The 23261-nt window shown below is 41.2% G+C and overlaps 2 protein-coding genes across 2 annotated transcripts in view; one reads left to right on the forward strand and one right to left on the reverse strand.

Moving 5' to 3' along the window:
• The window catches only part of MUC20 (mucin 20, cell surface associated), a 34891-nt gene extending 20074 nt beyond the window's left edge, over positions 1-14817 (forward strand). The window contains 4 exon segments of the mRNA XM_043993511.1: positions 8474-10104; positions 10183-10267; positions 12203-12294; positions 14737-14817. Coding sequence (XP_043849446.1) covers positions 8474-10104; positions 10183-10267; positions 12203-12294; positions 14737-14805 — 1877 coding nt within the window. The 3' untranslated portion in view covers positions 14806-14817.
• A 7596-nt stretch (positions 14818-22413) lies between these two features.
• Positions 22414-23021, reverse strand: LOC122747565 (small ubiquitin-related modifier 2-like). The gene is made up of 3 exons (XM_043993512.1): positions 22982-23021; positions 22548-22727; positions 22414-22490 (listed from the first exon to the last, which is right to left on the reverse strand). Exons 1-3 carry the CDS (start codon positions 23019-23021, stop codon positions 22414-22416), a joined length of 297 nt encoding a protein of 98 aa, XP_043849447.1.
• Between the last annotated feature and the right edge of the window lie 240 nt (positions 23022-23261).

Genomic DNA, 23261 nt, shown 5'->3' on the forward strand with positions numbered 1-23261 from the left:
GGATCTGTCTGTGACTTCCCTAAACTGCTTTTAGATTAGACCCTGAGATTCTCCTCTTGTGAAGTAGTGTTTTGAGATAATTCTCTGGCACAAGAGTCCCTCCTGGTAGAACATTGGGTTCCCCTATTGACCCTTGCTTTCTACAACTGGGCTCACAGTAGCCCACTCCCCCAGTGTAGGTGTGGCTGTTAATAGGTGGTGCAGTGGATAGTTAGTGCTGGCCCTAAAGTTGGGAGGACCTGAGTTCAAATCTCAACTCAGATACTTACTAGCTGTGTGATCCTGGGCAAGTCACTTAACCCCAATTGCCTCAAACATCTGGGGCCATCTCCAGTCATCTTGATGTATATCTTGCCACTGGACCCAGATGGCTCTGAAGGAGAGAGTGAGGCTGGTGACCTTGCACAGCCCTCCCTCACTTAAATCCAATTCAGTGCAAGTCATGACATCACTTCTCAATATCATGGTCCTCTTCATGAGAACAAAGGCCAAACAACAAAAACTAGGAGGAGAGGCCCATGGGCCAGCCAGACAGGATGGGAGAAAGAACCCATTAATGAATTCAGGTGGTGAGAATAACATAAAACAATGGGACTGAGTTCAGTGCAAAGCTTTACACCAAGCAATGGGGAAGAGGGGGAAGGAGAGAGAAGAAAAGGGGACCTGACCTGTAACTCAGGCATACACACTAACATAAAGTATAAATTGCACAAGAACAGTGCTTCACTGGGGAGCCCAGGGGCCCCAGTCCATTCAGTAGGAAGGGAATGCTCCAAAGTGTCCTGCTGAGAGTCCCTCTGATTTGGGGTGGCCTCTTTGAAGCTGGCCAAGTAGCATGTCAGGGCAAAATATTTTTGGGAGGGGGAGTTATCGGGGGAGAAAAAACAAGCTGATAGTAAACAAAATATTAATTGAGGGTTATAGCTGTATAACCTTGGAAGAATATTATTGTCAGTATTTTTCCATGACCATGTCCTATAAGCTTATGCCTCCCTTAAAGGGAGACTATCACGGTATTCTTTTTTTTTTTTTTTTTTTTTTTAGTGAGGCAATTGGAGTTAAGTGACTTGCCTAGGGTCACACAGCTAGTAAGTGTTAAGTGTCTGAGGCTGGATTTGAACTCAGGTACTCCTGATTCCAGGGCCAGTGCTCTATCCACTTAGCTGCCCCTCGGCATGGTGTTCTCAAGACCATCTTATAATAAATAGTGTGTGCACTTTAGATGGCTGAGGATGTAGGGAGCTGAGGAGCACAAGACGGGGTAGGAGGAGCAGTGATCTTGCGGTCTTTGTCATTCTTGCTGCCGTTACCTTAGCTGCCACATTAGTCACAGCACTGGGTACTGGATAGAGAGCTGGCTTTGATGCCAACAGAGACCTGGGTTCAAATCTGACTTCTAGCACCCACTAGCTATGCAAATCATTTAACTTCTCTGTTCCTGGCAGCTCTCTGTGACTGGGAGGTGCTGAGAAGGGATTGATCTGTACTGGTAGAGGGAATTTCCTCAACCTATATATGTGAAATCAGGTGTCCAAATCCTATCAGCTAGGGGGAGCCTGGAGTCAGAAGAAAGACCTGAGATCAAGTTCAGACTCACACACTTACCAGCTATGTAATCTCAAGCAATTGACTTAACTTCTGTCTGTCTCAGTTTTGTCAATTATAAAATTGGATAATAATAGCACCTACCTCCCAGGGTGATGGTGAGAATCAAATGAGATAATAGTTATAAATCATTTAGTATAGTGCCTGGTATATAGTAAGCACTATATAAATATTAGGTATCATTATTATTATCATCATTAGTTCTGTGGCCCTTGGGAAGTGACTTAACCTCTGTCTGCCTCAGTTTTCTCAACTGTAAAATGGGATAATAGCCCTTACCTGCCAGGGTTGTTTTGAGGATCAAATAAGATAATAATTATAAATCATTTAATACAGTGTTTGGTACCTAGTAGTGTTATATAAATGTTAAGAATTATTATTATTATTATTGTTGTTAGTTCTGTGGCCCTGGGCAAGTGACTTAGTCTCTGTTTGCTTCATTTTTCTCAACTGTAAAATTGGTTAATAATAGCACCTACATTCCAGGGTTGTTGTGAGGATTAAATGAGATAATAATTGTAAATCATTTAGGACAGTGCCTAGCATGTAGTAAGTATTACATAAATGTTAGATGTTATTATTAATTATTATTAGTTGTGTGGCCCTGGGCAAGTGACTTAATCTCTACCTGTCTCAGTTTTCTTAACTGTAAAATGGAATAATAATAGCACTTGCCTCCCAGGGTTGTTTTGAGGATCAAATGAGAAAATAATTGAAAACACTTAATACAGAGCCTGGCATATAGGAAGCACTATATAAATGTTAGGTTGATTATTATTTTTATTAGCTATGTGACTCTGGGCAAGTGACTTAACCTCTAGTTCAGTTTTCTCATCTGTAAAATGATAACAGCACCTACCTCCTAGGGTTGTTGTAAGGATCAAATGAGATATTTGTAAAGTACCCGGCACATGATAGGTGCTTAATAAATGCTCATTTCCTTCCTTCCTCTCCCTATTATTATCATTGATGGTGATGCTTACATTTGTATAACACTTCACTTACATTATCCAGTGATCCTCACATCAATTCTATATGAAGGAGCCAAGGAAGGTATTATGAGCCTCATTTTAGAGCTAAGGATACTGGAAGTTAAGTGACTTGCCCAAAGCCACACAGCTAGTGAGTGGTATAGTTTGAAGGAGGACCACAGGGTGTTCTTGTTGGAAAAACGCAGGAGAAAAGCCATGAGTGATGATTATATCTATCATAGGGTCTCTGGCCAGAGCATCCCTCATCCTCAGGGAGTCATGGCACAGAGTTGCCCAGTTAGCTGAACAATCACTGAGGAATCCTCCTGCTCTGCATCTGCCCTGGGGTGAGGGCTGACTTGGCCTCAAGTCTGTTGTAAAACTGAAAAAAGGAGCAGGAATTCCCAGCTCTGGCTATCCTGAAGCCCAAATAAAAGTCAGCGGCTAGTGAAATAATCAATGAATCAATCAAACATTTATTAAATGACATAGTGATCTAAAAAGAAGCTTAGTCATCCTATTAAGGTTATTGTTTACCCCCAGGGTGTGAATAAACCTAGTATTTTCAGGAAAGAAAAAAAAAACATTTATTAAGCACTTACTGTTTGCCACGCACTGTATCAAACTCTGGGTATACAAAGAAAGTGGGAAAAAATCCCACAATATCTGTTCTCAAGGAAATCACATTCTAATGGGAGAGATAACATGTAAATATCTAGGAATGCTATGTATAGGCATAGGCATATGTATATGTACACATACATATATACATCCATCCATATATGCATCCATGTATCCATGCACATATGTATACAAACACAGAGTATATTAGAATATATATGGGCAGCTAGGTGGCAAAGTGGATAGAATGCTGGGTCTGGAGTCAGGAAGACAGCCTCCTGAGTTCAAAGACACATACTACCTCTGTGACCCTGGGCAAATCACTTACCTCTGTTTGCCTCAGTTTCCTCATCTGTAAAATGAGCTGGAGAAGGAAATGACAAACCACTCCAGTATCTTTGCCAAGAAAACCCCAAATGGGTGTCACAAAAAGTTGGACACATCTGAAAAATGACTCAACAACAGAGTGATTTGAAAGGGGAAGTGTGTGTGTTGGGGGTCGGGGGGTGGGGGAAGTGTACCAGAAAAGGCCTCCTGCAGAAGATGGGATTTGAGCTGAGGCCTAAAGGAAACCAGAGAAACTATCAAGAGGGCTGAGGGGAGCAGAACATTTCTTGGGGGACAAACAGATAATTCAAAGATAGAAGATGGAATGTGGAGTTGGAGGAGTAAGCAAGGCAGAGGAAAGAATAAGCAGGAGTTACGTTTTGTGTGTGTGTGTGTGGGTGGGTGTGTGTGTAAACCGAGGCAACTGCTCTCTTTATGGAATTTATTTATATATTTATTTTTAAGTGACTTGCCCAGGGTCACACAGCTAGTAAGTGTCAAGTGTCTGAGGTTGGATTTGAATTCAGGACCTCCTGAATCCAGGGCCAGTGCTCTATCTAATGTGCCACCTAGCTGCCCTCTTTATGGAATTTAGATCTTTCCCCAAAGGGGAAGAATGGAGAATGCAAAGGCCAGTTTTTGAGATTTCAGTCCCCTTCTTCCTAGAAGGTAAGGAAATTAAAGAAAGACAAAGTCTGTGAAAATTGAAGAAAGGTTTTATTAAGCAGGGAAGAAAAAATTTAACATGATCATGCCTATTGCTGAATAGGACTTTAGGGAACAGATTGCAGGGGTTTATATACAGTTTAAACAAAGGCAGGTAAGGAATTGGGAGGGAAAGTTGAGTTTAGAAAGGAATAAGTTGGGGGGGGCAGCTAGGTGGCTCAGTGGATAAAGCACTGGCTCTGGATTCAAGAGGACCTGAGTTCAAATCCAGTCTCAGACACTTGACACTTACTAGCTGTGTGACGGGGGGCAAGTCACTTAACCCTCATTGCCATGCAAAAAAAAAATTTAAAAAATTAAAAAAGGAATGAGTCAATGGGTCCCATTCCCCAGGGGAGGGGAAGTGAGGAATTCCAGGGGTCAAGGATGTGGCCTTTGATACACAAATCAAATGGCATTGTTGGTGATAAGCTGTTTAGTTCAAGGCCTCATTAGGAGATGTCTTGATAAGGAAGATCTCTCAAAAAAAAAAAAAGAAAAGAAAAAGAAAAAAAAAAGGTTATTCCAAAGTTAAAGGGATAGCTGAAGAGAAGGTTGTCTCCAAAAAGACCATAAAGGGGCTATATCCATAGTCACATATCCTGCAGTCAGATTAAGTCTTTGATTGGCTTCAGAGTTACTGATTCCCTACAGGTCTAGCTAAGTTTACTGTCAGTCACACAAAGGATTGTTGCTATGTTAGCCAATGAAGCTAGTCATCATACAGTTTTTCTAGTTACCCGAATAATTGGGGGACTTAAGCGAATCAAAGTATTCACTTCTCACAGGGGTGTTACCTACTCTTGGGGATCCTGAGCAGGCAGGGGTCTGAAGGGTAGGGCAGAGAGGGTAGAGTTTAGCATTTTTCAGTGCTGTTTGTTGTTTGTCCTTTGTTCTTGAAGAGGACCATGACATTGGGGAAGTGATATCGTGAGTTTCAGTGAATGAAGTGAGGCAGGGCTGTGCAAAGTCACCTGCCTCACTCTCTCCTCCGTAGCCATCTTAGCAGTTTTCAGGGGGCAGCTAGGTGGCACAGTGGATAGAACACTAGCCCTGGAATCAGGAGGACGTCAGTTCAAATCTGGCCTCAGACACTTGACACTTACTAGCTGTGTGATACTGGGTAAGTCACTTAACCCCAGTTGCCTCAAACATCCGGGGCCATCTCCAGTCATCCTGATGTATATCTTGCCACTGGACCCAGATGGCTCTGGAGGAGAGAGTGAGGCTGCTGACCTTGCACAGCCCTCCCTCACTGAAATCCAATTCACTGCAAGTCAGGCCATCTGTTATGGTCCTCTTTGGGACAAACAACAAGAGCATTTTTCAGTGCTAAGTCAGTATTTGCTCCAGATGAGGCCCTGGGGCTATTGAAATAGTTGCAGCTGTGTGGTGGAGGCTTGGGAAAGAGGCAGGAGCCTGTTTCCTCATTCACCAGAGGAGGGGCTTAGACCAAATGATATCTAAGGTTCCTTTCAGTTCTAACATTCTCTATATAGTTTAACTAAGACCCATCACAAAGGAAGGGAAGAAGTACTCGTTCTTCAGTGATTTCTCTGAGCTGACCCCCAAGAGAACCAGGTTTCTGCTTAAAAGGGGACAGAAACAAACAAACAAAAAACAAAAAAAAGGGGGGCAACTAGGTGGCGCAGTGAATAGAGCACTGGTCCTGGATTCAGGAGGACCTGAGTTCAATTCCAGTCTCAGACCCTTGACACTTACTAGTTGTGTGATTCTGGGCAAGTCACTTAACCCCAATTGCCTCACAAACAAACAAACCCCCCCAAAAAAAACCCCAAAAGGGGACAGAAACTAGGTGGGCCTTTCCTCCTTAATGATAGAAAGGTGCCATCCAGTCTGGATTCTGCTCTGAGAATCTTGGCAATCTTGGCTAGAAAAAACCAAAAATCATCTCAATCAGGTCCCCCCTCCCTTTGGCCTTCCCCTTGGAGAACCAAGTCACCCCTAACTTTGAAAAGGAGAAATAAGGCCTTGGGGAGGGCCCGGACCAAGCTGGTTCTTTGTTTAGGGGCAAACAGAAATGGGGCTCCCACTTAAAAATGGTAAACAAACAAGGAGGTGCTCTGGGGCTAGAAGTGATCCCATTTTTCAACAACACCTTAGTTTGGACTGGGAGAGGTCTCCTTTTGAATTAGGCTAAGAGGGGGTTTTGACAAAATAGGGAAAAGGATGAATTACAGAGTAATATTAATTATCAAACGATAGAGCAACATGTTAATTTTCCTCACTACGGACGAGCCAAGCACCATGCTAAACACTAAGAGAAGGTGAGAGACACTAAGGGAAGGTGAGAGACAGTCCCTGTTCTCAAGGATCTCAGTCTAACAGGAGATGAGGTATTATATACAAGCAAGATATATACAGCAGAAATTGGAGACAATCAACAGAAAGGAGAACATCAGCACAGGAAAAGCTTCCTGCAGAAAGGAAGATTTTAGTTGTGATATGGTGGGAAATGGGCAAGTCACTTAACTCCAACTTCCTTAAATTTCCAGGGCCATCTCCAGTCATCCTGATATATATATATAAAATATATGTATGTATATATATATGTATGTATATGTGTATATATATGTATGTATGTATGTATGTATATCTAGCCACTAGACCCAGATGTTTCTGGAGGGGAGAGTAAGGTTGGTGACCTTGCATAGCCCTCCCTCACTTAAATCCAATTCGCTACAACCAATATCATGGTCCTCTTTGAGAATGAAGGACAAACAACAATATCTATAGATATAGAGAAATAGGAGGACTTATAGATATGTATGTACATGTTGTATGTGTGTGTCTGTGTGTTTGTATTTAAAATACACAAACTTGTCTGTCTAGAAGAGGGAAGGGGGATTGGGAAAGGTTTCTGGAAGAAAGTGAGGTTTTAGGAGGCACTTGAAGCAAGTGAGGAAAGCAAGGAGACAGAGATGAGGAGGGAGAAGATTCCAGGTGTGGGGACAGCCAGTGAAAATGCCTAGAGTTGGGAGCTGGGAAGCCAGTGTCACTGGATCACAGACAATACAGAAAGGAGTAAGGTGAAAAAAGAGTGGGGCAGGTAGGTGGCACAGTGGATAGAGCACTGGCCCTGGAGTCAGGAGTACCTGAGTTCAAATCTGGCCTCAGACACTTAACACTTACTAGCTGTGTGACCCTGGGCAAGTCACTTAACCCCAATTGCCTCACTAAAAAAAAAAGTTAAAAAAAAAAAAGAAAAGAAAAAAGACTGGAAAGGTTGGAAGAGGTCAAGTTGTAAAGAACTTTCTCAGGCTCTTACAATTCCTAGTTTTGTTCATAACTCAGCTCAAGTTTCACCTCCTACAGGAGGCCTTTCCTTGGTCCCCCTCAGTTCCTAGAGTCCTGCCTCTAGGAATTACTTTGAATCTATTTTGGATTTATTTATATGGGCTCACAAGGTTTCCTTGAATAGAATCTAAATTCCTTGAGGGCAGGAACTTTTTTTTGTCTCTAGCATCTAGCATAGTGGCTGGTACCTAGTAGGAACTTAACAAATACTTGTTGATGGATTGATTAATTTTTGGAAGTTTGGATAAGATGACTTCTGTTGTTCTGTCTAGTTCTGAGATTTGGTGATTCTAAGAGAGTGCTATTTTCCTCTTGGACAGGTAGGGTTGAGCAACAATTGAAACACTAAGTATTTGGATTAGGAGGCAATTAAAAGGAGAAGGGGGCACAGTCAGTAAGTGAATAAGCATTTAATAAGTCCCTACTATGTGCCAGGCACTTTGATAAATACAAGACATACAAAGAAAGACAAAACCAACCAAGCAACCAAACAAAAAACCAGTCCCTGCTCTCTAGGACCTCACAATCTAATGGGGGATACAACATGCAAACTATGTACAAAAAAACTGTATACAGAATAAATTGGAGGTAATCAACAGAGGGAAGGCACTAGAATTAAGTGGATTTCTGCTCTATAGAACTGAATAAAATGTTTTTTCACTTCGTTTTTACTAGTCTTTGGTAGGTTGTGTATCTTCCTTATTTGCACAGATGTACAAATTGGGCAGGGGGGGTTGTCATTCTGTCATCCCTGTTATTCCCCCAGTACTTAGTACATGTTTGATAAATGAATGAATGAAGATGCAAACAGTGGCCCCTCTTCCCTAGTTACTCAGAAGATAAAGGAGGGAACATTTGTAAAGTCTTTTCATCTTCATGGCTGTAAGATAGAAATAATCACCCAGACACAGTCTCATCCAATACAGGTTCAGATGTCAACAATACAGACCAGTCAGTGAAAGTCAACAACACAGAAACAACAGTGGCCCCAGGAGGAACAACCACCTCAGAGAGAATCTTTGGGATTACTCAAGTCTATGAGACCTCAGCTGTCACCCACACTCCCTTGAAATCCCAAACATCTTTGGCTTTTGAGACTTTGGCACTAGCCAGAACTGCCTATAAAGCTGAGGCTAGGATAACTGAGTCCTTTTCCCCAGTGGGGACACGGATAATAATGGATGCCCTGGATAAAACAGAGACCACAACTCTCCTGGAGAGCACTAACCCCACCGTTCCTTCTGTTACAATCATCTCAGAATCAGGGGCAGCCATAGGCAAGACCCGTAGCCAAGCTAAAAACTTGACAATGGCCTCTTCTATTATGGAAGCAGAGAATACCACAATGGAATCTCTTATCCCAGCTAAAGCTTGGCCTGGGAGGAGCATCTTCCAGAAAGTAATCTGGAAACCATCAATCCAACCACCTCTGCTTCCTCTTCCACCCCACCAAAATCATGGAAAACATGAACATCGCCCCATAGGACACCATGACTATTTATACTCTGTGACAAGCCACCCTTGCACCATCCCAGAAAACAATGAAACTATCAACAAGACCCCCTCGTTCACTGAGGCCATGACCACAACTGATACTTTCACAGAATCAGAGACCTCAAACCCTTTTAGGACAATTGTCCTTGAGGAGACCTCTGGAATAACTCAACCCCCAGAAACAGAGGCTGTCATCGTAAAAGAAATGATACCCTTTACACTCCTGGCTGAGTTAACAGAGATAACAGATACAGCCAGCAGCACCATGGAGAGAGAAGGGACTCCAATCAAGACCACGATCCTCCCTGGGACCTTGACTACAGTTAGTCCCATCACAAAAGCCACCATGCTGACAAGGAATCTCATAGATACCATGCCTATAGCTAACGGCACCCAAGAAATAAAGACAACTGCTGCTGCTGTAACCTTGCCCATGACCTATACCAACACAGAAGCAGAGACTACAACCCTTGACATAGGTACCTCTGCTGAGACCTTAGGAGTAGCCGGTAGTAACTCACAGCCAAAGACCACAGGTGAGGAGACAACCTTACCTGGTGGCATCACAGAAACCATTGGGACTAAAGCTAAGACCATCGTTCTCCCTGGGACCTCAATGGTGATCAACAGCTCTACGGAGAAAGGGACCTCCACCCGTTTACAGACTATTTTATTTTCTGAGACACCAGCTTCATCTTCCTCAGATGAAGAAGACTTGAGTGCAGCTGCTGAGACCTTGACAATGGCCAACATGATCACCATGACAGTATCAACCACAGTTGAAACGCTTAATATCACAGGTCGAAGTGAAGAAACTACAGCCAAAATGGCAACTGATACCTTGAATACAACCTACATTCCTACCACAGAAAAAACCATAGCTCCAATGGAGACAGCTGTTTTCACTGAGTTCCCAAGTACCCTTACAAGTCCCACAGAGGAAAGGTCAACAATAGCCAAGTTCTCTACCCCTGCTGAGTTTTCAGATAAAGTCTCTACCACCACAGAAGGGACAACAGCTACAGGTAAGAGCTCTATTCTCCTGAGATCTCTGCCACAGTTAGTACAAAAGATATCACACCCACTCTGACTAATAGTGCTCTTCTCTCTATCCTCCCAACTGCACCTAACTCCATCAAAGGAATAAATTCCCCCAGCAATTGTCTCAACAATACAAAAGCATACTGCCACTTCCCTGATGAATCAAAACACCAAAGCTGATTCCAGTAAGTACTTACCCCCATTTAATTGAGGCTCCATGGCTTGCCCAAGGTTACTCTATGAGTCAGTGGAAAAACCAAGATTTTTTAAACTTTGAACTCAAGACTATAACAAAAGTTTACACAGAAGACACAGTCCTTGGCCTCTAGAAGTCCGTGATTTAACTAGAGATAATGCAGGCAAGATTAGGCTAGGTGACAGAAAGTGGTCAAACTACCACACAGGCCATGCTGTAGTTTCGAAGGCCCATGAAAAAACCTCCCTAGGAAGAGGGTGAGGGCAGTCCTGGGGTCGGTGGGTTGGAAAGGGCAAATATGCAGGGTATGTAATTTAAGATTCTAAATGTGGATTCTAATCTGTTCCCCCAGTTTTGGGGGAAACTGACTAAAATCACTGATAAAACGAGTTTAGGTTTTTAAGGGTTTATTGAAAAATAGAAAGAAAAAGATTGAGAACAGAATTCCAACAGCCTGGCATTCCTATCTTTCCTCAAATTTCCTGTGAAGTCCTCTGTCACCACCACCACCATCAAGTCAGGAACCCAAAAAGAGAGAGAGCTCTCCGCACAGGCCCTCTTTCCTCCTTCCTGTCTCCTCCCAGAAAATAGGAGGCTCCTCAAGTTGATTGGCTGGTAGCCTTGATAGACAGCACCCATGAGCAAATGTTACTTCCTGACGCCAAGGAAAAGCCACATGGCCTTGCCCTCTGAGGCATTTTCCTCATGGTGGAGCTTTCCTATAGTAAGTCTCCAGTAGGTGGCATCATTCCAGTCATTACAAGGGACATTTTGAAATTGAATGAACTCCATAGAGCCTGTAAAACATGCTACTATAGACTACATATAACTGTGAATACACAAGAATTTAAAGGGCTGTCTGTTGTATGGAGGAGGGTTAGATTTGTTCTGCCCTACAGGGAAGAACAATGCAGGGGCGAGGGGCGGAGGGTGCACAGAGGTAGATTAAGGCTTCATGTCAGGAAAAACTGCCCAACAATTAGACTTATCCAGAAGTAGAGAGACTCTCTTTGGCTACAGTCAGTTGCCCATTCATCAGTGGAAATTTCAAGGTAAGTCTGCATGGTCACTTGATGGGGATGTGTAGAGGGTATGTGGTTCAAGTTTGGAATGGACTGAAGTTCATTTCAGCTTTGAAATTCTGTGATTCTCAACAGCATCCCTGACCGGTAGTCTTCTCACCTCTACTGAAGGTTCATGCTGAGCTTCTTAGAAGGAGAGAGAAAGAGAGAGAGAGAAAGAGACAGAGAGACAGAGAGACAGAGAGAGAGAGAGGGGAAGAAGAAGAAGGAGGAGGAGGAGGAGGAGGAGGAGGAGAAGAGAGGAGTGAGGAAAGGGAGAGGAAGGAAAAGAATAAGGGAAAAAAGAAAAAGGGAAAGAGGAAAGAAGGTAGAGAAAGAAGAGGGAAAAAGAGAAAAAAGAGGGGAAAGGGAGGTAGGAAGAGAGGAAGAATGGGAGAAAAGGAGAAAGGGAGAGAGAAAAGAGGAGAGAAGGAAAGAGGAGAAAGGAGGGAAGAGAAAAAAGGTGAGAGGAAAAGTGAGAAAGGAAGAAAAAGGAGAAGAAAGAAAAAAGAGAAAGAGGGAGAGAAGGAAAAGAAGAAGGAAGAAGAAAAGGGAGAAAGAATGAGAAGAAAGAAAAAGAAAGAGAGGAGAAGAAAAAGGGAGAGGAAGAGAAGAAAGGAGAGATAAAGCAGAGAAAGAAAAAGAATGAGGGGAAGTGGAAAGGGAGAGAGAAAGAGGACAGAGAGGAAAGAAGGAATGGGAAAGGTAGAAAGTGGACAAAGGGAGAAAACCTATATTCTAAGCTAATTAAAGTAGTTTTCTATTATATGTTTTGGGGATTGCTCAAGTATTTTTTCCCTGTAGATTAGTATTTATAATCATGACAACTATATTTTAATTTTTCTGTGGTCTCTAATTTGTAGGCCATGATGGAGGTTTTCTCCTCCTACGACTGGTTGTGTTCTCCTACCTGGATCTCACTGATTTGAAGGTGACAAAGGATCTCCTGAACCAGGTGACAAGGGACATCCCCACGCAGGTGGTGGAGACAGGGGAGTAGAAATGAGAGACAGAGAGGTTCTCAGGGGCTTCAAGCTAAGAGCTTGAGGGGACAAGAGAAGAAACTGTAAATGGTACCTACGTGCTCAATGGAGGATAAGCAGCTGCAATTAGAGACTCTCAGCTCTAGGAAAGTAGAGCTTTACCTGAGGCCTGAGCTTGTACTTGGAGAAAGTGGGGCCCTAGGAATCTTATGATTATGATGAAGCCAAAGAGGCCCAGGCTGTGAAATGGGAGCCATGTAGGTGGCTGCATGGAAAATACCCCAAACATATTAATCAATAAGTATTTATTGACAGTTGTATTTCCAGTGCAGAGTCAGGGCCTGTGGATTCCACTGGAATCCACAATTCCACTGGAGACACCTACATTAAACAATAGGGTATGAGTGATTTAATATAATATATAAGTAATTCAATTCAACAATAATTAAAAAGCACCTCAATTTTACTTTATTTTGAAATTTGTATTCTCTCCCTCCCACCCCACTAGCCTCCAACACTGAGAAAGAAAACTAAGCCTCTGTTAAAAACATGTAGAGTTAAACAAAACAAATTCCCATTGGGAATGTAAAATTTAAAACAAAATTCAATCTGCAATCTGAGTCTATCCTCTCTCTCTCTCTTTCTCTCTCTCTCTCTCTCTCTCTCTCTCTCTCTCTCTCTTTCTCTCTCTCTCTCTTTCTCTCTCTCTCTCTCAGGAGGTGAGTTGCATGTTTCATCATGAGTCCTCCTGAATGATGGTTGGTCATTGTGTTGATCTGAGTTCCCAAGTCTTTCAAAGTTACTCATCTTGACAATATTTCAGCAAACATTAATTTTTTTTAAATTTTCAACATTTGTTTTTATAAGATTTCTAGTTTCAAATTTTTCTCTATCCATCCCCAAGACAGGAAGTAATCTGATATAGGTTATATATGTACAATCACATTAAACATATTTTTGCATTAGTCATGTAAAGAGAAAAGAATCAGAGCAAAAAGGAAAAACCTCAAAAACGGAAAACAACAACAGCAACAAAAACAATAGAAATAGTATGGTTTTATCTGCATCCAGATTCAACAGTTCTCTTTTTTTCTGGATTTGGAGAGCATTTTCCATCATGAGTTTTTTGGAACTATCTTGGACCATTGTATTGCTGAGAAGAATCAAGTCTATCAGAGTTGATCAACACACAATGCTGTTGATACCATGTACAATGTTCTCCTGGTTCTGCTCATCTTATTCAGCATCAGTTAATGCAAGTCCGTCCAGGTTTCTCTGAAATCTGCCTGCCCATCATTTCTTACAGCACAATAGTATTCCATTACATTCATATACCACAACTTTCAACAAACATTTATTAAGCACTAGGCAGCTAGCTAGGTTGCACAGTGGATGGAGTTTTACGCACGACCCTGAATAAAAACAAGAATTTGAAGGGGGTGTCTGCCATGTTGAAGAATGTTAGATTTGTTTTGCCCTACAGGGAATAAAATGCAGGGGTGAAGGGTTGAGGGTGCAGAAAAGTAGATTGAGGCTTCATGTCAGGAAAAACTGACCTGCAGTCAGGAACACCCGAGTTCAAATCCTGCTTTAGACACTTACCATGTGACCCTGGCCAAGTCTTAACTTCCATTTGCCTCAGTTTCTTCTACTATAAAAGGGGGATCTTAAAACATTTACCTCCCAGGGTTGTTGTGAGGATCAAATGAGATAATATTTGTAAAGGATGTCAATGATGTTTACCATAGTGTCTATGACATAATAGATTATGAATAAATGCTTATGCTTCATATTCCTTTCCTCTCTTCCTCTCAAAACCAGGTCTTTTGATTTCCAGTGCAGGGCCATAACACACTTCCTCAAGGTGGGCTAAGAAAGACTACGAAGTTTCTAGAGGGAATTTCATATCTGTTTGGGAATTAATGCTCAGGGGACCTTGATATGTTGTCTCTCAAAAGATTCTCTATGAGGTCCAGTTTCCCATTCTGTGCTTCTTGCATTGGTCCCAATAAACAATGAAATGGCCAAACTCAACTTGGGTACAAGAAAGAAAGGAATGCACCAGAATTAAGGTCACCGTGTCTCTCAACCCAATGGGACTTAAGGGGACTTTACAGGTGGTTCCTTGGGAACCAGAATTGTGCATCATTGGTCTAGTAATCTGGAAAAACTGCCATAAATTCAGATCATTGGGTGGGTCAAGCTATCTCAGTAGCAAAACTTGAGACAGAACTTCCAGGGATTGGTGTGATTCCACATGATGTCATAAAGGGAAGTTCAGAAGCAGATGTGATTGGCCCAGCCTCTAACTCAAGGTGTTGGAAAGGTAGTATAGAGTGGAAGATACCTCTTTACTTTTCAGTGGTGACTTGATGGGTTGTATACTTAAGTGATTGACTTTTTGTTCTCTTCAGCTTCATCAGGATCTGCAGGTACATGTCCCCTACACCCAAATCTCCCTGCTGAATGTCACCAGGGGCTGAGGAATTGTTAGCAGCAGCCTGGAGATGCCTCAGATGCCTGAGAGTGACCTCAATAAAGAGAAGAGAATGCTGCTTATAATCTGTCTCCACAAGAGGACTGCAGGTCACATTCCTGTGCAAAGATGTCCTTGGAAGGTCCCCAAAGAAGCCATCCTCTTTAAGCCTCTACCTCCACATAGAACAACACAGCATCTGCCCACAGCGGGGGGATTCCCCTGAGGTTCTGGGCACATATATGAGTATTCTAATAAAGGGCTATTCCCCCCACCCCAACCAGTCTACATTTTGTTGTTATTCTATTACTATTGGGTGACATCAGGTATATTTGGCCCATACGGGGTTCTATGAAATTAGGATTAAAATACTTTGTGGTTCTGGACATATATAGCTTTATTCCCCTCTCAAAGAAATCCTCCAGATTCAATTCAATTTAATTTAACAAGTATTAAGCATCTACTGTGTGCAGAGCATTATACTACCTGATTGAGAAGTACAAAATTTCGATAGTATCTGAACCTTGTCCTCATGGAATTTACACTAACTATAAATTCCCATTCTTCTCTTATCCAAGGTCCCTCCCAGGCATAATATTCCATGACTCTACAAAGGTTATTTATTGAACATTTACCAAGTATAAAGCGCTATAGTAGACATTGTGAATAACACACACACATACTTACATATACACATACAAACCTAAAACATGGTTACTATCTTCTTATATGTAATTAATATACATGATCAGAATAACTTGGTCAACTTAAAGTTAAAGTCTTCATACTTTGAAGATATTTCCCAATACAAAATGTGAATACCCCATGAACACCACCTTGACTGTTTTGATCACACTGGTTGAAATGTGAAGAGGGACCTGAGTACTTACCACATTGAAGACTAATAGGGTCTTGGCATTTAGGGGTGATTGTTGGAGTTATGTGGCCTGTGTGGATCAGAACCATACCCTTGGACTTGATCTTGGAAGGGGAGCAGAAAAAGGACACAAAGAAGACATCAATCTCTTCATGGGGGGAGAGAGAGAGAGAGAGAAAGAGAGAGAGAGAGAGAGAGAGAGAGAGAGAGAGAGAGAGAGAGAGAGAGAGAGAGAGAGAGAGAGAGAGAGAGAGGGATTACACACAGGGGAATTAACTTGAGTCCATTGCAAGGACAGAAGAGAGAGAAGAGGCATCAAATCTAGGGAATCTCTTGACTCTGGAACATAGGAGGCCTGACACATAGTAGGCACATACAGAGATAGCTGCTGTTGAAAGGCATTGACAGAAAGACCAAGGAGTTCCCAGAGAAAGGATTATGACTGTCCTAGGAGAGGAAGGAACCACGTGGCCTGAAACGCAGGAGGGGGCAGTGTCGGTAGGTGGGGAAGAGCAAGAGTTCCCAGATTCTGCCTCCTAGGAAGAGGAGAGAGAGAAAAGCCCTGGACCAAACAGGAGCTGGAGCTGAGTGGAAAGGAATAGAAGCAAACCTAGCCCGTGTCCACTATTACTTCTGTGAATTAGAAGGGGGTGAGTGTCTAAAAAACTAGTTTCTTCCTTTTTCATTGGAGCTTCAACTGCAAGGTATGTGTAAAGGATAATTAGTGCCTTCCCTCTGAGATTAGCTTCCATAAGTGTGTGTATACACACACATATATGTTTTATCTTTAGTTATTTTACATATTCCCCCCCCCATTAGAATGTAAGCTCCCTAGGGGCAGCTAGGTGGCACAGTGGATAGAGCACTGGCCCTGGAGTCAGGAGTACCTGAGTTCAAATCCAGCCTCAGACACTTAACACTTACTGGCTGTGTGACCCTGGGCAAGTCACTTAACCCCAATTGCCTCACTAAGAAAAAAAAAAGAATGTAAGCTCCCTAAGGGGCAGGACTTTGTTTTTTTTTCCTTTCATTGAGTTCCTAGTGCTTAGCACAGGGTGTCTTATACAAAGCAAGTGCTTAATAAATGCTTTTGACCTGACTATATAGGTTCTTGATGAAGTGGGGTTCACTATGGTTCTCTGTCAACCCCAACTGCTTTTAGAAAAGCTTCAACCAGGGGAAGCACCATCTATCTGGAGGACTGGTTTAGATCAGGGCCTCTTAAACTTTTTCCACTCATGACCCCTTTTCACCTAAGAAATTTTTACATGGCCCCAGGTATATAGATATATAAAATAGGTATACATAACCTTTTTTTTTTTGAGTGAGGCAATTGGGGTTAAGTGACTTGCCCAGGGTCACACAGTTAATAAGTGTCAAGTGTCTGAGGCCGGATTTGAACTCAGGTCCTCCTGACTTCAGGGCCAATGTTCTATCCACTGCACCATCTAGCTGCCCTTCTATACATAACCTTTTATTTTTTTTTTTTTTGGTGAGGCAATTGGGGTTAAGTGACTTGCCCATGGTCACACAGCTAGTGTCAAGTGTCTGAGGTCAGATTTGAACTCAGGTCCTCCTGAATTCAGGGCCGGTGCTTTATCCACTGCACCACCTAACTGCCCCTATACATAACTTTTTAATGTTGCCAGGTCGGGCTAGGAGCAGTGCCACTGGGGAAGAGAAAGGACATTTTCTTGGGTACCATATCCTTAGCATTTAAAAGACTTGAGATATGGGGAAGTGAGATCTGTGCTCAGGTAGAAAAGGCTGCAGGTCCAAGGGCTGCAGCTGGAACAGTCCACTGATGATGAACTGTACTCCTTTAAGTTCTAAAATATATTCCTAAGACAGTTACAGTTAGTTCATCCAGGGAAGTAGCCTGTCACTGGGAGCAAGGTGGACTGTGTGTGGGGGAGAGAGAGCTCTTGATATTAGATTCTTTCCTGTTTTGACAAGGAAAGAGAATAAAGAGAAGAGGAGAACTTTGAATATCTGAAATGGGAGGTAGAGGTCATTACAACAGGAAGAAAATGGGAGGGCAGAGATGCAGAAGAAAAACATCCAAGACTACACATTTTTGTCCATCTGTTTGTCCTTTGATTCTACAATTCAATCTTCACTTTCAACTAGGCAGGAACTATATTGAAACTACTCAGGAGCATTTTAATCATTGGCTAAAATAGATTCTTGACTTCTCATAGTGTTGGACATTTTTAAAAAGTACTTTGTTATAAAAGAACTTTATTTCTAGAGTATTCCTTAATTGAGCTATCACTGTACAAGACATAGTACCTACTCTCCAGGAGATTAAAATCAATCTAGGGTGAGAAGATGTAGTGACATTAAAGAAAAAAAAAATAGTATTGGTAGAGAAACATGTCAAATTAACTGTAGAAACAATAAGTACTGGGGGAGTTCAGGTATCATTTTTAGAAGGATGGTCATAAAATTCTCCATGAAGAAGGTAAGATTTGAGTTGGATTTCAAAAAATGAATTTTAATAGGTGTTATGGGAAAGTTGGGCCATTTTAGGGTGTGTGTGTGTGTGTGTGTGTGTGTGTATTGTGAAAATAAACCAGGAATAGGAATAAATATACAATATTTATATGATATATAATATACAAATATGCAAAAATATTGTGCAATGTCTATTTAGAGGATGACGAATAGACCCATTTGACTGGAATAGAGTTCACATAAAAAGATAGAGTAAGGTAATGGAGTACCTTAAATCCCAACCCATGAACAAAGGGGAATCACTGAAATATTTTGAGCAGAGGAGTGACAGTATAAATTGCAATGTTTTAGTAGATTGGTCATGTGCTGCTACCTGCTTACGACTATGTTAACTCTTTCATGGCCTTTTATGTTACTTCATGGAATTTCATGACATCATATCAACAATGTATACTATAAGAGATGAAAGAGCATCATCAAGGACATATGTGAGTGGAGAAGGAGTAAGATGGGCCCCTTTCCAATGGATAGCCCAAGTGTCAAACTGCATGCAAGAAATAATAAAAGAGGGCAGCTACATGGCACAGTGGATAAAGCACCAGCCCCGGATTCAGGGGGACCTGAGTTCAAATCCTGCCTCAGACACTTGACACTTACTATCTGTGTGACCCTGGGCAAGTCATTTAACCCTCATTGCCCTGCAAAAAATAAAGAAAGAAAGAAAAAAGTAAAAGAAAAAAAAATAATAAAAGAAGCAAAGGAAGGCCACCGGTATACTAGATGAATTCTCTATGGAGCATTTATGGAAATACTTGGACAAGAATTATTTTATTTCATTTTTTAAAATGATGGATTTAATAACCAAATAAAATTAGCATTTCCATATATACCATAAAACAGAAGGAGAGGATTTTGTTTGGTTTTGTTGTTGTTTTTTTTTGTGGGGCAATGAGGGTTAAGTGACTTGCCCAGGGTCACACAGCTAGTAAGTGTCAAGTGTTTGAGACAGGATTTGAACTCAGGTCCTCCTGAATCCAGGGCCAGTGCTTTATCCACTGTGCCACCTAGAAGGAGAGGACTGTACATGAAACAATAAATCTATTCTGTAGATTGCATTCATACTTTCATATAACATATAACTTTCAAAGTTGTTCTGCTTGTCTATGATTCCTTCTGGTCTTCCTTCTGTTCTCTTCTCATTTTTTTTTTTTTGTGGTGGTGGGGAACCATATCCTTATCCCCTTCTCTGTCACCTCTCCCTTCCTCATATGAAACAAAAGAGGAAAAACCAAACTTTTGTAACAAATATACCTTATTAAAGAGAACAAATTTCCAATTGGTAATTTGGATAAGAATCACACATGAATGCCAATATAGGAACAATATAATCCATATACATCCCTACCATCTCACCTTGGCTCTCCAAACTGGATTAACTCAAATTTATTATGCAATGATACCCTGTTCCCCTGACTAACATGGTTTCACACTAATGTCATCAATATATTATAACCAACTCCCACCATAAATTATGAAACCCTGCTGCAACATCATTTGGCCAATCATGTACTTATAATGTGGGACTAGCAGTTCACTGCAACATTGTTTTTCTGCAGCTAATGGACATTAGGCAGTTATACCTCATTTTTTTCCTTCCTCTCATCTGCCCTAGCCATGATCTTCACCATTTCTTGGTCATATAACCACAATCTGTCTCAACTTGTTCCTGGATCCCCATGGGACTCAAGCATCAAACATGATCAAATAGTCTTTATGAAGTTCTTATTCATGACTGTTGATGGTTTGGACACTTGCAAAATGAGGTAAATGCTCATGGTCCCTGAAATTTAAAGAGCTTTAAGATGAGTTAAAAGAATCACAGTGAATGGACTAATGAAAATTATGGAAACCAGAAACACAGTAGAAATAAGCATCTACTTGTGTGTGTGTGTGTGTGTGTGCATGTGTGTGTGTATGTGTGTATCCTTTTGTCAAATGAGTGATCTTGGAGAATGAGGAAAATCCAGGGATAGACCCTGGGACAATTCAGCCAGTAATGACTCAAGTAGGTGCACCTATGGGCAAAAGTTCAGAAACCAAGTGATTTTTTCTCTCATTTATACATGTAATTACAAAAATGCATCATGACTTAAAAAAGTCATTAGTAGGGGCAGCTAGGTGGTACAGTGGATAGAGCACAGGCCCTGGAGTCAGGAGTACCTGAGTTCAAATCGTGTCTCAGACACTTAACACTTACTAGCTGTGTGACCCTGGGCAAGTCACTTAACCCCAATTGCCTCACTAAAAAAAAAAAAAAGTCATTAGTAGCAATAACGTAAAACATTGTCATGTTACTGCAGGAGAGTCTGTCTTCCTGCATTTGTGTGTATGTAATGAATTCTTTTATTTATTTATTTCTTCATTTAACTATCTATCTATTTATTTATTAAATACTGGCACAGACCACATAACAATAAAGCTGGCAATCCTTTAAACTCCACTTGGGCTAATGTCTTGGCACTATATCAAGAGGAAAGTCTTGAGGTACTTGCCACCTTCAAATTAATGTGGTTGTTGTTTTCAGTCTTGACTCCTTCCTTTGGCTTTTTGTTGGCCTTCAAATTTGGGGTTGGGTGTGTGTATGGTTAAATCTCATAATTAGGTCATGGTAAGACCTATTGGTGTCAATACTTGGTCAAGAAGTGATCACTGAATGGTTGACAGATGGCATATTTGTTCTTTCTCTTGAATCCTATTGCAAAGCAACGGCTGGTTTCTCCTGCATGTGCCTGTCCTGCAATTAGCTTCTACATTCTATTGTGATCCTGGTAAAGTCATAACTTCTTTCTTTGTATTCTATGTAACTCCAACAATAAGTTACTGACCTGCATTGGTGCCAATGAGATCACAATTTTGGTTTCTATCCTTATCTATATAAATCTGTCTTGTGCTTATCTAGATATCCTGTATATGGCTAGTTCCTGTATGCTCTGTGTCTTTTAACGTGTGTATATATATGTAATATGTACTTGTGTTTGACACATGTATATACACAGCTATGTATAACTACAAAAATTATCTAGATGTAGATAGATATAAATATAGGTAATATAATGATTCGGAAACATGATGACATTATAGTTGCAACACACAAAAAGGCATGTTGACTTCTCGGCCCTAGACTCCATCTGATTGTGGACCTCAAACCAATCTTTCCATTTCATTTCTCTATCTTGCTGCACTATGAAGTGCCAGTATTTAGGCTGCTCATTAAATATGTACTTGCTTCTTTCCTGCTTATTATTTTTGAAATTGCTTTTGGTAAGCATTTAATGAGAAAGGAAATAGACAGGGTGTCCCAAAAGTCTTAGTGAATTTTAAGCTTTTGTAGCTTAAAACTGCAACTCTTTGAGACTTTTAGGAGTGTGTGTGCGTGTGTGTGTGTGCATGTCTGTACAGACACACATACAAAGAGACAAAGAAATGTAGAGACAGAAAGAGCTAGTTGTTGGCAGTCCAGAACAAAGAGGGGAAAGATTACTACTACCTTCATATTGACTTAAAGATCTTGCATGTATCAACTATTGGTCAAATATGGAATTATCGGATCATATGGATTATTATCATGCAACTCAGGATTAGGGAAAACTCTTGGGGACCTGTCAATCTCTGGGTTTTAAAAATTTTAAACAAGAAGTTTATTTAAACAACAAGATGTTTGGCTTGAAGGGAAAACTATCTAGGATCAATTTTTTTATAGTAATTTATCCCTATTGAGAGACAGAGATTGCCTTACATGTAACAGTTCCATACAAAAAGTTATAAAATCATCCTTGGTTTTACAATGATAAAAGAAAAACACTGAAATTATCTAATCAAACAAGGTACGCAAGGATTTTTTTGTGGGTTTTGTTGTTGTTGTTAAACAGTGAGAGCAAAATAACTTACTGGAATATAAAGATAAAAATTGAATGAACATGCCACTAATGGAGAAAAGGGATATTTTCACAGAACCAGTTTGTTTTTTTCCCCTCCCCATCTCCATTTGATGTTGATCAAAACATACCATCAGCCATTTAGTTAAAAAATATGCTTTATGCCTGTGCACATACACCAGTTACTTTATGTACAATAAAGGAATGGGGGAAAGGAATCAAAGAAGAGAGAAAACTATACTGCAGTAGTCAGGATGTGGATGAACCAAATCTTGGTTTTCCAATTGTGAATATACTGTTTTCCTTGGGAGCACAGTTCTTGGGAATACAGTTGCAGGTCCTCTTTTTAGTAAACACCACCTGTCTGCTGCTGGAATACAACAATTGTATCTTCATCCTCCATTTCCAACTGTGCAGGTGTGTCTGTTTCATTGATTGGTTGTCCACCAAATCGGAATCTGATCTGTCTCATTGACAAACCCTGTTGTTCACAATAGGCTTTCATTAGTTTACTAAGTGGTGTGTGCCTCTTAATCTTAAATTGCACCACTGAACCATCTTGCCCTGCCACTTTCAAATTAATATGGTCGTTGTTTTCAGTCTTGACTCCTTCCTTCCGCTTTTTGTCAGCTGTGATGTGTCCAGGGATCTCCTCAGCCGCTGCTTCACAAAAGAGGCACCAGAATGGTCCAAGGGAATGGAGGAGGGGGGAGAAGCAGCAGTGGCAGGAGCAGGAGGAGAAGGAGGAGGAGGAGGAGAAGAAGGAAGAGCCCGCCAATCTCAGTTGCAACAAATGGTACTACCATCATGAGCACCTTTTCCTTAAGTGAGACTATAAAAAGAGTGGTTGACAAGATACCTTTGGCTCAAAAAGGTTCTCAATTTTTCAGATGGACAATCCCAGAGTAGAATACCCTGAGACTTAGGGAGCAGGTGCATGACAGATCGCAGCATGAATGCCTTGTGTCTCCTTTCTTAGGCGTTTTTGTTTTTGTTTTTGTTTTTGTTTTTGTTTTTTTTTGCAGGGCAATGGGGGTTAAGTGACTTGCCCAGGGTCACACAGCTAGTAAGTATCAAGTGTCTGAGACTGGATTTGAACTCAGGTACTCCTGAATCCAGGACTGGTGCTTTATCCACTGCGCCACCTAGCTGCCCCCTTAGGTGTTATTTTAAAAACATACTCAGGGGCAGCTA

This window comes from Dromiciops gliroides, chromosome 3 (genome assembly GCF_019393635.1).
Source record: "Dromiciops gliroides isolate mDroGli1 chromosome 3, mDroGli1.pri, whole genome shotgun sequence".
NCBI lineage: Eukaryota > Metazoa > Chordata > Mammalia > Microbiotheria > Microbiotheriidae > Dromiciops > Dromiciops gliroides.